Source organism: Pezoporus wallicus, unplaced genomic scaffold, assembly GCF_028554395.1.
Source record: "Pezoporus wallicus isolate ANWC-B61680 ecotype Strahan unplaced genomic scaffold, APGP_CSIRO_Pwel_v1 contig_5261, whole genome shotgun sequence".
Classification (NCBI taxonomy): Eukaryota; Metazoa; Chordata; class Aves; order Psittaciformes; family Psittacidae; genus Pezoporus; species Pezoporus wallicus.
Window position 1 is genome coordinate 6369607 of NW_026642423.1, and position 13564 is coordinate 6383170.

General features: G+C 41.2%; 1 protein-coding gene across 6 annotated transcripts in view; it reads right to left on the minus strand.

Annotated features, from left to right (window-relative positions):
• SEMA5B (semaphorin 5B) overlaps window positions 1-13564 on the minus strand; it is a 276452-nt gene that overhangs the window by 66959 nt on the left and 195929 nt on the right. For all 6 annotated transcript variants that reach the window (XR_008975021.1, XM_057430051.1, XM_057430048.1 and 3 more), the window contains 4 exons: window positions 8378-8476; window positions 7358-7571; window positions 4507-4792; window positions 53-188 (listed from right to left, as the gene is read on the minus strand). Coding sequence is in view for 5 of the 6 variants with exons in the window: in XM_057430051.1 (XP_057286034.1) it covers window positions 53-188; window positions 4507-4792; window positions 7358-7571; window positions 8378-8476 (735 nt within the window). In the remaining variant the exon portion in view is untranslated. The remainder of the gene's footprint in view (window positions 1-52; window positions 189-4506; window positions 4793-7357; window positions 7572-8377; window positions 8477-13564) is intronic.

Genomic DNA, 13564 nt, shown 5'->3' on the forward strand with positions numbered 1-13564 from the left:
GAGTGACAGAACAAAAAAGGGACTGAAGTAAGGTGAAGGGCAGCAGCAATACCTGGAAATTTGGGATGGGGTTTAACGTTGGCAGCCAGGCTGATCTTGGGTTTTCTTGGTAACGGAAAGGCCCATTAAATGCCTGAGTAATGGCACTCAAATTGAAGGCACACACTGCTGAGGCAGCTATGCTGTTTCTAGAAAAGGGGAGAAAAAAAAATCAATTTAATCATTAGAACATTGACATTTTCATCATAAGAAACATCAAGCGCCACTCAAATAAAATACATGTAAATTGCTAGGTAGATGTACAGGGATACCAATCTCATAGGGAGCAAAAATAAATAAATTGTAAAATGCAGAGGGGTTACATGACAATTTTGAGAATGAATTTTAAGCTTGGTTTTAAAATGTCTGTGATTTAAGAGCCACGGAAGCAGTTCAGACAAGAAAGGTGAATACAGTTTAATTTGCATGGATTATTTGTGTTTGTTGTTTTTACTTCTTTTTTAACAACTCATCTATCTTTATTGATTACAAACAACCTCATTTTTAATCTCTTGGTGTTTCACAAGGTGAAATTTTGTTTCGTGCTCCAGAAATCTTCAGCTATAAAATATATCCCCTAATATTTTATATATATTTACATATATATATATGAAATACATAAATAAAATATGCACACGCATGAAGGGGAAGGGAAAGGGTGACACTGTGAACCAGGCTGGTTGTTATAGCAGCTCAGCATGCAAAATGGCCTTGCTAATACGTGTTTTCAATGATCACAGTTCACTTCTTTGTGTTCCCAGCTGGGAATAGCATCTGTCTCAGGCACACGATTCACCATGCACGCACCAGCCAGGGGAGGCATGGCTACGGAAATGCTGCTGCAGAAAGGACTCTTTGGAACAGAATTTGTTTTAAGGATGCTCTGCTGCCCAGTCAGACTCATACACATTTTAGCTGGCCTTTGCTGTTCCATTTCAGTCATGGAGACTCATTTTTGGAAGATCCTGAGCATGCTCAGCTCCTTTTGCCTCAAGAGGGTCGGAGGGCACATCCCAGATAGTGAGGGTACCTCAAGGAAGCTGGCCCAAACAGGGACCTGTGCTAAGTGGTAACCCAAAATTGAAAACTGCTCCCTGCCCTCCCCTTCCCCCGCTTTTCTTTTTTTTTTTTAGAAAAAAGAACAACATTCATAAAAAAAGATATCAGAATAAAACTAAAAATAGGGCTAGCACAAGAGACTGACTTGTCACAGTGCCTTTTTAAATAACCCAAGCTCTGCTGTATGTATCTTTCTGCTAATTAAAGCAATTTGAATTCTCTGAAAAGAACACATTTTTTAAACTCAACCAATAATTACACTCTCTAGCACAAAAAAAAAAAAAAAAAAAAAAAAAAAAAAAAAAAAAAAAAAGCCTTGCTCCACAATCTCAGGCTGGCAAGCAGAAGAACAGATTCTTTCACAGCATATTTCTTCCAAGCAGTACAACATCAGGAAGAGCTTCCTACTTTGTCTTCCCATTCTCCGCTCCTGCCCCTGTCCCTTACATCCCTGGAGTGATGGTATAGCTCACTTTGAACATGTCAAAGCAACATCAGGCAAACCTTTCTCCACTTTTGTCTGAACACCACTGACGCAGTGCATGCTCACAGACGGCAGCTCTTAAGGAAAAGCTAATGATGGATAACAAGTAAATGCCTTGAGGCACATATGGGAAAAAAAAGGGAGAATGAGAAAGAAAACAAAAAAGGTAGAGAAAGAATATAACCCCACTAGACTAACAAAAATATTTTTTTAATTTATATTTTTAGGGCCTTGATAAGGACTCCATAATTTAGCCCTTTCCCTTTGCTATACTGGAGAAAGGAAAGAGGTTTTCCATTAAATCTGTGGCCTGTTTTCCTTTCCATCTGTGGCCTGGCATATTTCCCATCCCTCACTATGAAAAGCTGGATCCCAGTCTCAAGCCAGTGACATCAACTTTTGCAGCTGGCTCCTGTTGTCCTGGCGAGAGGTGCAATCTATCTCCTTTATTCCCACCTCCTACATGCTGCGATTAACTAGGTGGTTTAAAGAGTAAGTTAAGTTCAAGGAGATTTTAACGTTGTCTTTGCTACCTCCCAGAAAATTTTTAATAAAAACATCTTAAATATTTCATCAGCAGCTTCCCCGAAAAGCTCTCTTTCCCACTGATGCACTTGGGTGTAACATAACATGAAACAGTAAGTCTATATGTGGGTGTTACCATAACCACTAATACCCCCTTGTTATAAGATGACCCTAAATACATTAATTAATTTTCCAAAATAAGAATACCTTTAAACAAGCAAACAAACAAGTCATAGTTTTGCAATGCATTGGTGTTTGATTATAAAGAAACTCGGACTGGAGCATACAGCAACCCTCTTTGGTATGCAGAGCTCATGCAGCAGAATGAAAGTCCCAGTGGAAGTTAAAAGAATAATTACCATTATTTCTCCAGTCAGATGACAAATTGGAACATTTTCTCTTTGAACTCTCAAAAGAACATCATGTTGTAGACCCAAAATGCTCCTTGATCTAACTTCAGCTATTATCAATAACTTATTTCTTCAATTAAACAAATGTTACATATTATATTGTCCTCAGAAGATACAAGAGAGAATGTGCATCCCTAATGTATGAAGAGTGCCTTAAATGTAACCCAAAGGAGATGGGTAACGCTTGTCATGTCTCATGTTAAACCTGGGAGACAGACACAGCAGAAGAGAACCAGAGCTTGCCTATGTCTCCCCACTCATAGTCCAAAAACTAATTGTATAATTTGATAAAAATAATACAATTTATTAATAATTTTCTCATTTTCAACTTCTGTTCTTGGCTGGATGAACAGAAAAACGGATAGTTAAAACATTATTACTATGGGCATAGAAGTCCTCCTTGATTGAAAAAAACCTCACAAACAAACAAAATAAAAACCAAAACAAAACCCAGTATAATCTCAACTACCAAAAGCAGTAGCCAGGTGCCCTTTTAATGTTCAGGATATTTGGCTAACATTCTCTAACTGTTTTTAGAGCACTACTAATGCTACTTTCAATCCCAGGACAGATTTTCCCCAAAGTCCACAGTCAAGGTGCACAGCTCAGCCATGTTTATTTTTTGTGGTTGCTTCCCCACTGACTCACTTTTGGCTGACACTGGCAATGGTAGTGCAGAAACAAAACATGGAAGATGGATGAGGGTGGCCAAACACCTACTTCCTGGCAGAGGAGGCAAGCATTTACAGAGTGGGAATAACATTCAGGCTATGTTAACTCTCATAGTGAAATTCCCAACAATGTTTTAGCTCAAGAAGTTGGGGCTGATGCTTTGTGACTTCAAGGGCTGAAGTTCAAGCCCTGTCACACCAGCAAGTGACACAGGAAGGCCTGTGTACTTCAGTGGGGCTTCACTTTGGTTTGCTGACGGCTTCTTGGGAACAGACTATTATTCACATTGAACAGTACTGCACTGCACACAAAAACCAAAAAAAAGTTGGCTATGCAGCACAAGGAAGGTACTTAGAGTGCTTGTCGTGTGGAGTAACTAACTCAGACTTTCATTCGCTAGTTTACACTTCAGGGGTAACACCCCCATGGAGAACATGTATTATTGAAACTCAATACCATGCAGACCAGTTATAGCTTGAAACTTATCATCCTAGCCTTGGGCTTCAGAGAAAAAGTTATTTGAGTTTTCCTGACTAAAAAATATATATTATGAGATTTTTTTAATATGTTTTTTAATTAACTCCTCCTTTGTGCTTTCACAGCTACACTAAATCATTCCAATTACAATTTTTTTTCAATATCAAGCCAAGAAAATGTGATTATGAAGTTTCAGAAATCATACCTTCCTCTCAGAGTTTAACGCTGCTTTTGATTTGTGGACCTGGAAAAATCTATAGCAGAGGTACAGTCCCCCTGGGAAATGTCAAATGCTGTAGCCCACATGACCTTGCTACTATGAAGTGCTGTTCAACAGCAATTTGCTGATTTCAGTCTAGGCTGTTGTGATCCCATCTGCCTCATTCTCCTCCTTCCAGTCCTTCTCTCTCAAGCATATGTACCTGTCCACCCCATGGCCAGTCCCAGTGTTCACATAATTGTGTCAGATTGTCCCAACAGTTAGCCTGGCTGAAATGTAATTATGTTTTTCTGTTGGGTCATTTTTAGGCCGTGTCTCTGAACTACACAAGCAGCATTGCCACTACAAAAAAACAGTCACAGCCCGGGTTTATATCAAACGAAGTTACCCTAGAACTGCACAATCACCTTTTATGGACTCCAGGAATCTATGAGCCATGGATTAAAAACATTGCTCTAAAGGCCATATTCCCATGATGGATAACACAGACCTATCTATTCCTTCAAGTTAACCAAAGGATCTTTTGAAAATGATTACTCAGAGTATCTTAAGAAATCAGGATATTGTCAGTCTCAGACTGCTGGGAATAGAAGAAGGGCAGTAAAACAAGTACAACTTACACATTAGTAGTGAAGACACCATAGATCAGATCTTGCTCAGGTAGGTAGAAGGTGCTTTGCAATTCATTATAGTAGAAAGGGATTTCTCCAGCACGGGAGCAGTTCAGCCTGGCCTTCATGAAAGTTGTCCATGTGTCCTCCAGCAAAAATCTTCCTCCAATATCATTTTTGCAAACCCTTGCCACACGAGAATACACTGTTTTCCCACAATCATGTTCTACCGCATTCTCACGGAAGAAGAAGTAGGTGAACAAACCAATGTCATAGGCAGCAATAAAGTTAGGCTCTGAAAAAAAGAAAACCAAACCCAACATTTGAAAAGATTTATACCAGTCAGAAATCAGTCCACGCTCACTGACCTGCTCAATGCACTGTGCCACAAGCTCCCTTTATTCAGGCTGTCAAAACAGGGACCAGAGGGAGTTTGGAGTCAGCAGAGGACATAAAAACAGCAGATGGAAATAATGATGTATGGTGATACAGCTCTAGTTCCATACTTCAGATCTTGGACAGACCTCATTGTTTCCCAGCTTTATTGGCAAAGTCGCTACTGATTTCGGTGTTCAGCACTTTGCATATGCATTACTATTCTCTGTAGCTATACTCATTTTACAACACAAAGCTTAAGCCTTCCCATTGGGTTCCTTCACCTATTCACTTCTGAAGTGCACCTTACGATGTGTTAAATATGCTGTGCACATCCATTGGATTCCCTAGATTGCTCACTGAAACATTCAACCTGCTCTCCCAGCACAATCACATCTGGCTTTTATCACGAAGTCTTTCCAGTTTCTAGGCACAAAAGATTATCTTATGTCCATAAAACAAAACTGTGCCACAGACCGACAGTACTGAAAACAAGCTCTCTTTAATTATTTTTCTCCTAGAACTATTGTTATTATTTTCACACAAATTGAAAAGAACCTGGAATTGGTTTTGTAGTGAATATTTTAATTAGGTATTTTACAAAGCTTTAAAGTGTACAGTCTTTTATCCCAGCAGTTTCTTTGGCAAAAGGAAAAGATCAGCCAATGAATAATATTTGACTAAACACACAAAAACCCAAAACCAAACCTGCTGGTTTTATAGGGTACTTTTTAAATGTTCATTCCTGAGAAATGCTCAAAGGAAGAAGAAAAAAAGAAAGTTCAGAATTCCTTTAATGCTGCAGCCCAGGAGTGAGAGGAGAGCAGAGCCACGGCAGAGGGAGAGGAAGGCAGGCTGGTGCTGCTGCAAGGCAGGTTTGGGAGGCAGATGATGGCACAGAGGGGAGGGCACTGCAAAGCATCTCCCATCAAACCTTCCTCTTCAAACAGTAAACCTTAAAGGGGCCGTTGTGATCACCATCTGACCTTCTAACACACACCAGAGAATTTCACCCTGCAATTCCACCATCGGATCCTGTGACTAACAGGTGAATTGGACCAAACTAAATACAACTGCACAATGCCACATTCCTTTACATCCATCACTTTCCTCAGTGACTTGTTCAAATGACTAAAGACTGCCCCAGCAGCAACCTGTACTTCTTTTTCCATTTGACATTATCTGGTTTCAGCTTCCAATCACAGACTCTTGTCATGGCTTGTCTGCTAGATTAAAGAACTTTATCCTGCCAGAAATCTTCTCTTGAGGTAAGTACTTCCACATCATGAGCAAAACACCTTTTATCTCCTTTTCAGAAAGATAAATAATTTGAGCTCCTTAAGTTTCTCACTGTGAGGCAAGCCTTGCAAGCTTCAAATCACTGCATGGCTCTTCTCTGAATCATCTTCAAGTTTTCTGTTTCTTGTTGAAAAGTGGCCAGAACAGGATGAAATTACTCCAATGTTACCAGTGCTGCACAAGGGTATAAATCCAAGAGTCACGTTAGTTTTTCCAGTCACAGACTAGAAACTCAGTTTCTGTTTGTCTTTCCTTTTACTCCCCTGTTCCCATGTGGATTCCTTCTGAATTCCTCATTCATGCGCAGACAAGAGGCACGAATTTCTAATGAGTGTATATGGGTTATGCTGCTTCTTGGTCCTAATTCAGAGTCTGTCCTGACAGTGTCCTTCATCTAAAACTCCGATCTCCATATTGACTTCAGTATGCCTGCAGAAGCCTACTTCAGTCTTGTTGAGCTGCAGAGAGCGCACAGTCCCACTGCTCTTATCTTTGATTGAAAGGTCCTGAAATCCAGTAGACAGATTCTGAATATCCTGTCAACTTACCTGGGTCAAAGGATAGAGAGGGGACATTGGGGTCTCCATCCCTACAGCCTGCTCAGTCAGAAGGTGTGAACTCGGTTCAGACATTGCTGGTTGAAATTCTATAGCTTGCTTGATGCAGGGTATTATCACACTGGGGTAACAGCTGATTTTAGTAACTATAAACCCACAACAGCATAGGTTCACAGGGAACACAATGTGCTCTGAAATTTCTCATCTTTGGACTGATCTTGCACTGAAACCAACCATCTTCAGCTGAGGCAGTGGAAGACTACAGGGTGCTTAACACTGTGCAGAACTAGGTCAACAATATGATGTGATGCTTTGAGTTAATTTTGATCTTCAAATCTTTGAGTATTTTTCTTGTTAAAATGATGTATTTGGTCATCTAACAAGACAAGAGACCCACGTACATGTTAAGTAGCCTGTAAGACCTACTGTCTATATTCTAAAATACTAAATATTCTGAAATACTTCCAGGCTATTTTTAGATGTCTTCTAGGCTGCGTTGATTATTGCACCAGAAACCCTTCCCCATTGTTAACTCTGGATCTCAATATCAAATCAGAGAGAAAGATTTACGAGCTTGTCAAGCTGACTTTAATACACCTCTTGCTCAGATATGATGCACATGACTTTACCGTTAAGCCATTTGGAGTTGTACTGTGCTGTCCTAAGTGGGGGAACATTTCCAAGACTGCGGTAAATAGCAGGATCCCGACCAGAGAAATCAATTACAGTTGCAGCATAGAGTTCTCCTCGTGATGTAATCACAGCTGTCGAATTATGCCGAGGGTCATATGGGCACCGAGCCACTCCATTAATTCTGTCAATGATTTTGCTAAGATTTCCTACCTGTGTTTAAAAGGAGAGAAGAGAATTTAAAGAGCATCTGGCTTTCTTACTCATATAGAGAATTCTGTTTATCCATAAGCACTATGAGCAAAACCCTGATTTTAAAAAAACAGGCAGCTCTGAGAATGTTATGTCAGTGATGACAGTAAATTGATCTTTTACATCCATCGTTTGCCAATGTAATAAGAATGTAATGTCAGCGATGACTGTAAATTGATCTTTACATCCATCGTTTGCCAACGTAAGAACTTGAGTCTGAGCCTCACTAATTCCCTTGCTTTGTAAGAAGGGTAATTCCATAGCAAATAAAACCTGTAGGCCCCAACCCACTCAGTGTGATCAGGTGCTCCTGCTGCCAGCACAGGCTTCTAATTCTCCACAGACACCATCTCAATGCATACTGGCATTAAAAAACTATAAAAGTAAACAGTGCTCTGGACCTGCTCCTGCCTCCCTTGAAGCCAAAGGGAGTTTTGTCATTTATTTTAAGGAAACATTTAAGTATTCAGCTCAGGAGGTACTCACAGCAAATCTTGTCTATATTGCCCATTTTCAGCAGCATACCAAGGTTTACATAAGTAGCACCTTGCCCAGATCCAGCTCACCCATAACACAAATTTTTTGCTCCCCACTTGCAGATACACCCACTGCCCCAGAGCAGCCCAAAGGGACCCATAGAAGAAAACCAAAATTATTTTAGATCAGCTAAACATATTGGAACATACTCTCTGCAACCATGATGCCTTGCCAAATGCTGCCCCAAAGCATGCATCCAGCCCTATCACTGTGAAAGAGGCAAAACAAACCTGTCGACTGGAACACACTGGTGAAAAGGCATTGGTACCACAGGTAAAAACTTTCTTGCCATAAACAATCAGCACTCGGACATAGTTCTGGCACTCTTCCTATAGGGAAACAAGACAAAGAAGTTTTGAAAAGGGGACTGTAGGGTTATTACAATAAAAAAAATAATTACCTCTATTGTCAGGAATACACTTTCCTTTGCTCTAACTCAGACTGAGGTTTGTTGCATTAAGCAGTGCACAGATGTAGGGAGCAGTGGTCTAAGTGAGCAAGCAAAATTTGCTGTTTATTTCTATAATCATAGCCCTGCACAGTCCCTGGGTAGGACGCTATCCATCAGGTTGACCCTCCATTAGCTACACAAGTGCCTCTTTCTGTTCTCTGCTTAGACTGGAGGAGGAATCCTCCTTTTTTTCATGATGATACTTCTGATCTATTTTTCCCAGTAATGCTGCAGCTTTGAAAATGTTTCCCAGACACAAGCTCCGGTGAAGGACAACAGGTCCGTCTGCACTATAATTCACAACAGTTCCAGCAGGAAAACAGCATGAACTTCTCTTTAATAGACCAGGCTGGTCAGGAGAAGCTTGAACCCGCTGTTGCTTCCTGCCTCCCACAGGGATTGTGTGCTCAGGGTTTTCCATAATAGAAGGAGTTTCTTTCAGACCAGGGCAGCGAGAAACAGCAATTCCCCTCTTCTCAGCTGCACAACCACTTGCTGGTACAAATAGGAAACTCCCTTCACATACCAGTCCCCAAAGGAGTGGGGCCCCTTTCATCCCACCTGGGGTAGCGGTGGTAGCACAGGGTGCAGCTGGCTTTTTTCAGAAGGCCTCCTTCATGTTGTTGGAGAGAGACACAGTCTCACTCTCTCCCCATAGCCTCATATCCAGAGACCTGTGGACTGCAGATCAGGCTGAGCATCTCCAGGCAGTTAAGCAGTGTGGGAGGAAGATGCCACATAAGGCAGGGACTTTCTAACAGTACACACAGAGAAACAGAGGTGTAAGACTAACGTGCAGCTCCCACAGGCAGTGTAAGCGGCTCAAGAGCCGCCTGCCCCAGGGTTCATCCAAACAGCTCCAAATGAGAGATGTTCAGTGAGGCTGGCACCAGCCTGCCTGCCCTGGGCTCTGGGCAGAGGAAACGATACGAGCAATCACTAATGACTGGCACCCACAAGGCTCCAAGTGAAGAAAGTCTATTCTGTGCTACTGTAAACAGAAAAAGAAACTTGCTAAAAAATAGCAACCTCAGCTGGGTTATCCTGGCTGTGTTGCTTTTCTCCCTCCAATAGATCATAATTTGCCACTAAACTGAGCCTACAGTTGCAGACACCGCTTCTCCTTCTGTAAGCAGCCATCACTCTGCGAGCTTCCCTGTCTCATGCTGTTGATCATTTCCCTGAAGATTTCACTTGCAAGATTCAGCAGTGTGAAAAACCTCCCTGTCATCTGGAAAGGAAGAGGCTTGCTTAGCTGGATTATGTGGGATCTTCTTTCATTTGCTGTATGGAAATCAACTCAATGAAGGATGGCATTTAGCAGAAACTCATCAGTGCTAGCCACAGACAATGACTGCACAGGCATGACATGTGGGGCTTGCTTTAGGATGGGTGAAGATCACCGGGACTGCACTTCAGGGCCAGCCCAGGAGCACTCATCTAGCCCAGGGAACAGGCTACAGAGCACCACAGAGCAGGTGCTGCCAGTCTTGAGTCTCAGCAGGGCATCAGGGATCAGATACTTAATGCCTGGCACCTTAAAATGAGAGCTTAAATTCATAGCTAAGTCAATTCAGCACTTCTTATTTCAGAAGCAGATCAGTCATGGTGACTGTGCATCAGTCTATCAAATAGGACCTTGAGAAGCTCTTTCCCACCTGCCATCTGTTGAGAATAGAGGTCTCACTGTTTCCTTTAATAAGATGAAGGGCTTGCCAGTCCCTCTGCTCAATCCTGTCATTGTTATGTGGTGCTGTGAGCCCTGTTAGTTATTCCCTGCCCTAGAGATGTCTGCATTCATGGGTAGGTTAAGTAATTCCTCTTTCTGTAGAGCACGGTTATTGAATTCCACATAATATTAGGACCATTACATATTTGACTGTAAAGTGATAGAGATTCTTGAGGGGATGCTATTAAAAAAAGGTATGGGCTCCTCTCCCATCAGTGTTTTGTTTTCAGAATATGACTGATTTGGCATCTACCCAGAATACACATCTCTACCCAAATTTCGCACAATAAGAGAGTACACGTCTGTGCCCCCTCCACTTCCACCTTTCCCTGCTTTGTGCAGAGTCTGAACATAGCTTCTGACCTAAACCAGCTAATACCTTTAATATTGCTGGACCCTTTCCTGTTCAGGTCCTTCAAAATATTCCTAACCAAAACCCCGTCCTGCAGAAATTCAAAATGCTGATTTGCAGAATTCTATTGTTTGCACATAACTATATTAAAGATTAACAAGCTTCTATTTCTATAAAAGCTTCACAGCTGAGAATATAGCACACAAAAGAAGAATTTTTCTGCTAGGTAATGTGCTGGATAGTCTTCTGGAGTCTACCAGCAGTGATCCACCTGTTGTATGCTTTACTCCAAGGCATAGTAGCCTGGCTTAGCAGGGATGCTGGAGGCTGGTAAAATATGGTGTCCTTTAGCCTAATTAAGCACAGTTTTATTTGTACCCACTCAGTCTAAGGCAGAAGTTATTTACTGAAACAGAGGAGAAACCACACTGAGCAAATACATCTGCTGCTGTTTGAACCTGCACCTGAGCATTTAACCTGCAACTTCCATCCCCCTCCCAAAGGTGGTAGCAAAGAGCAGAAGCACAGTCCATACGGACGTGGTGTTAGACTAGAAACATTTGACTACTGATACTTTTAAGAGAACTAGATGCAACAAACTTGCTAATTATTTCATTGGCTGTAAGAGGCAGAAATTCGGGTGACTAGTGGATATTTTCTACTCTGTTTCAAAAAAGATGCTACTAGGTGTGGGCCATATCCTATGTTCCTATGAATAAACTGAATAGGTGTTTTCCCTGGATCTGCCTCACCGATGATGGTAACTGCTCCCTATGCTCCTGAAGGAAGAGCAGTGATAATATATACATTTTATGCATTGGTCTCAAAACAATCATTCAACTTAATGTTCTGAAACAGATGTACATCATCTGCCCTGTTCTCTCAGCTGGGTGAACCAAACATGCAGGTGCTAAAGGACTTGCCATGGTGATGTACTGAGTCAGAATTGATCCTGAAGGACAGAAATGAGAGACCGCTTCCCTCTAACCTGCCTGGCCTGAAGAGGAATACTGTGCTCGTCTTGTATTTCTTATTGCAGTACCCACTGCCGGTCTCATCAGTCTATGAAAACCTTTAACAAAAGCAAAGAAGAATCTTAACCACTTAAATGCTCTAGCTTGCATGATTTTTCTCAAAACACTGTTGGTGAGATTTACATTAGATCCTCTTTCTATCCTGTTCTCCAAATAACTAGCAAGAAACACCCTCCTCTCTGTTCTTTAAACCAGTCTGGATTTGCTCTGAAACGTCATTCAACACTCTGCTCTCTGCAACAATTCATAGCTAAGGCAACTGGTTAATAAAATGATCTCAGAAACCCCTACAGAAAATAGGAGCTCTTTAATGCAGTTTCTTCAGTGTGGTAGGAAAACTCTAGGCATACAGGAGGCAAAATTCAAATGGGCTTTAGTATAACTGGAATATCTGGCAAGCTTGAATCCAGCTCTGTCCAGACGAGTCAATATTTGGATCCTGCTCTCACATTGTGGAGGAGACAGTTAAACCTGTGTATGATCAGTCTGCAAATCTCATCACCAGAAGATATTATCTGGATCAAGAGATTAAGGATTTATATAAAGGGGGAAGACTGGGTATTTATATGGTTAATGAGAATAACTCAGTTATATTAGTTGGGATTATTATTAAATATATGGCAGAGCTGATAAAAACTTGTGGCTTACCACCAGAGCATGAAGTATATCTCTGATTTTTCTACAAATTGCATACTACCCTCCTTGGGGTTCTTGCTCCTTCCTCAAAATTACCTAGTACTGGTCCCCTTTTTTTTGAGATAAGGGCTTGAATTGAGCAGGTAGCACTTTTCTTCAGCCTAATGACCCTTGTTTTCCCAGAAAGGCTGAGTACATGACTTGAGTGCTCAACCCTACAGGGCACAAGTTCCCACTGTCACTAAGAGAATGAACTTCACTGGAGCCTGTCCCTCCTACCCCACTCAGCTTAAACCTATCTTCATTTATTTCATTTTTTGCAACATTTAGATTTAAATGTGTCTGTGAATGCTATAAGGTCCATGACTGCGGACAGAACCATGCTTCTTTCTAGCTCTGAGAGATGTCAGGCTGCTTTGAAAGCACATTTCGAACCTGAGAAGCAAAAGTGGTGCCTTGTTACTCCCTTCATTCGTGTGGACAGATGAGCAAATGGAGGGGCTGAACTCCTGCGGCTTTGGTTTGAAGTAAAATTCAAACAGACATTTTCAGGATGCTGTGAATAAGGCAGCTGTAGGTGCTTCTTGAGTTGTTTCTTTTGTCATTTCTGAACACTGGAGTTCTGAAATGTTACAAACCCTTAATCTCATCGTACAGATGTATTTTTCTTTGAAAGCATATAACCATATATAGGCAGTACTTTAATTGCCCTTTTACTTTAAATAAACCACTGCAGCCCTGTCGTCAGTGATCTCCTTTTTAATTCTTTTTTTTTAGGCTACTAACACTATTCGATCACATACTGATATATTTTAATCACAGATTAAAACCAGTTACATGCTGCATGAGTAAATTAGCTGTTTCAGATGGTCTGCCATCCTCAGTAAATAAACACAAACTCCTGGAGTACAACCTGGAGTTCAGAGAATAAGCCAGCAGAATGCCACGTTACACCCTCATGAACATTTTAGTGTGCAGGGAACATTTAATGTATCTGTTGCAGTTCATCACAATTTGTTAGAAAACAATCAAGACCTAACATGTTCTTGAGTGCTGTTATTCATGTGCTTTCAGATACCTATATTTATTCCTTTGGACAAACAATTCTATTAGTCAGTTTAAGCCAATGCCCTGACCAAGCTCTTTCTCCTTTGAGTCCAAGAGATAATGAAGAGAATTCCTAATGATTTTTCCAGCCAAGTTTTCTTTAATGAA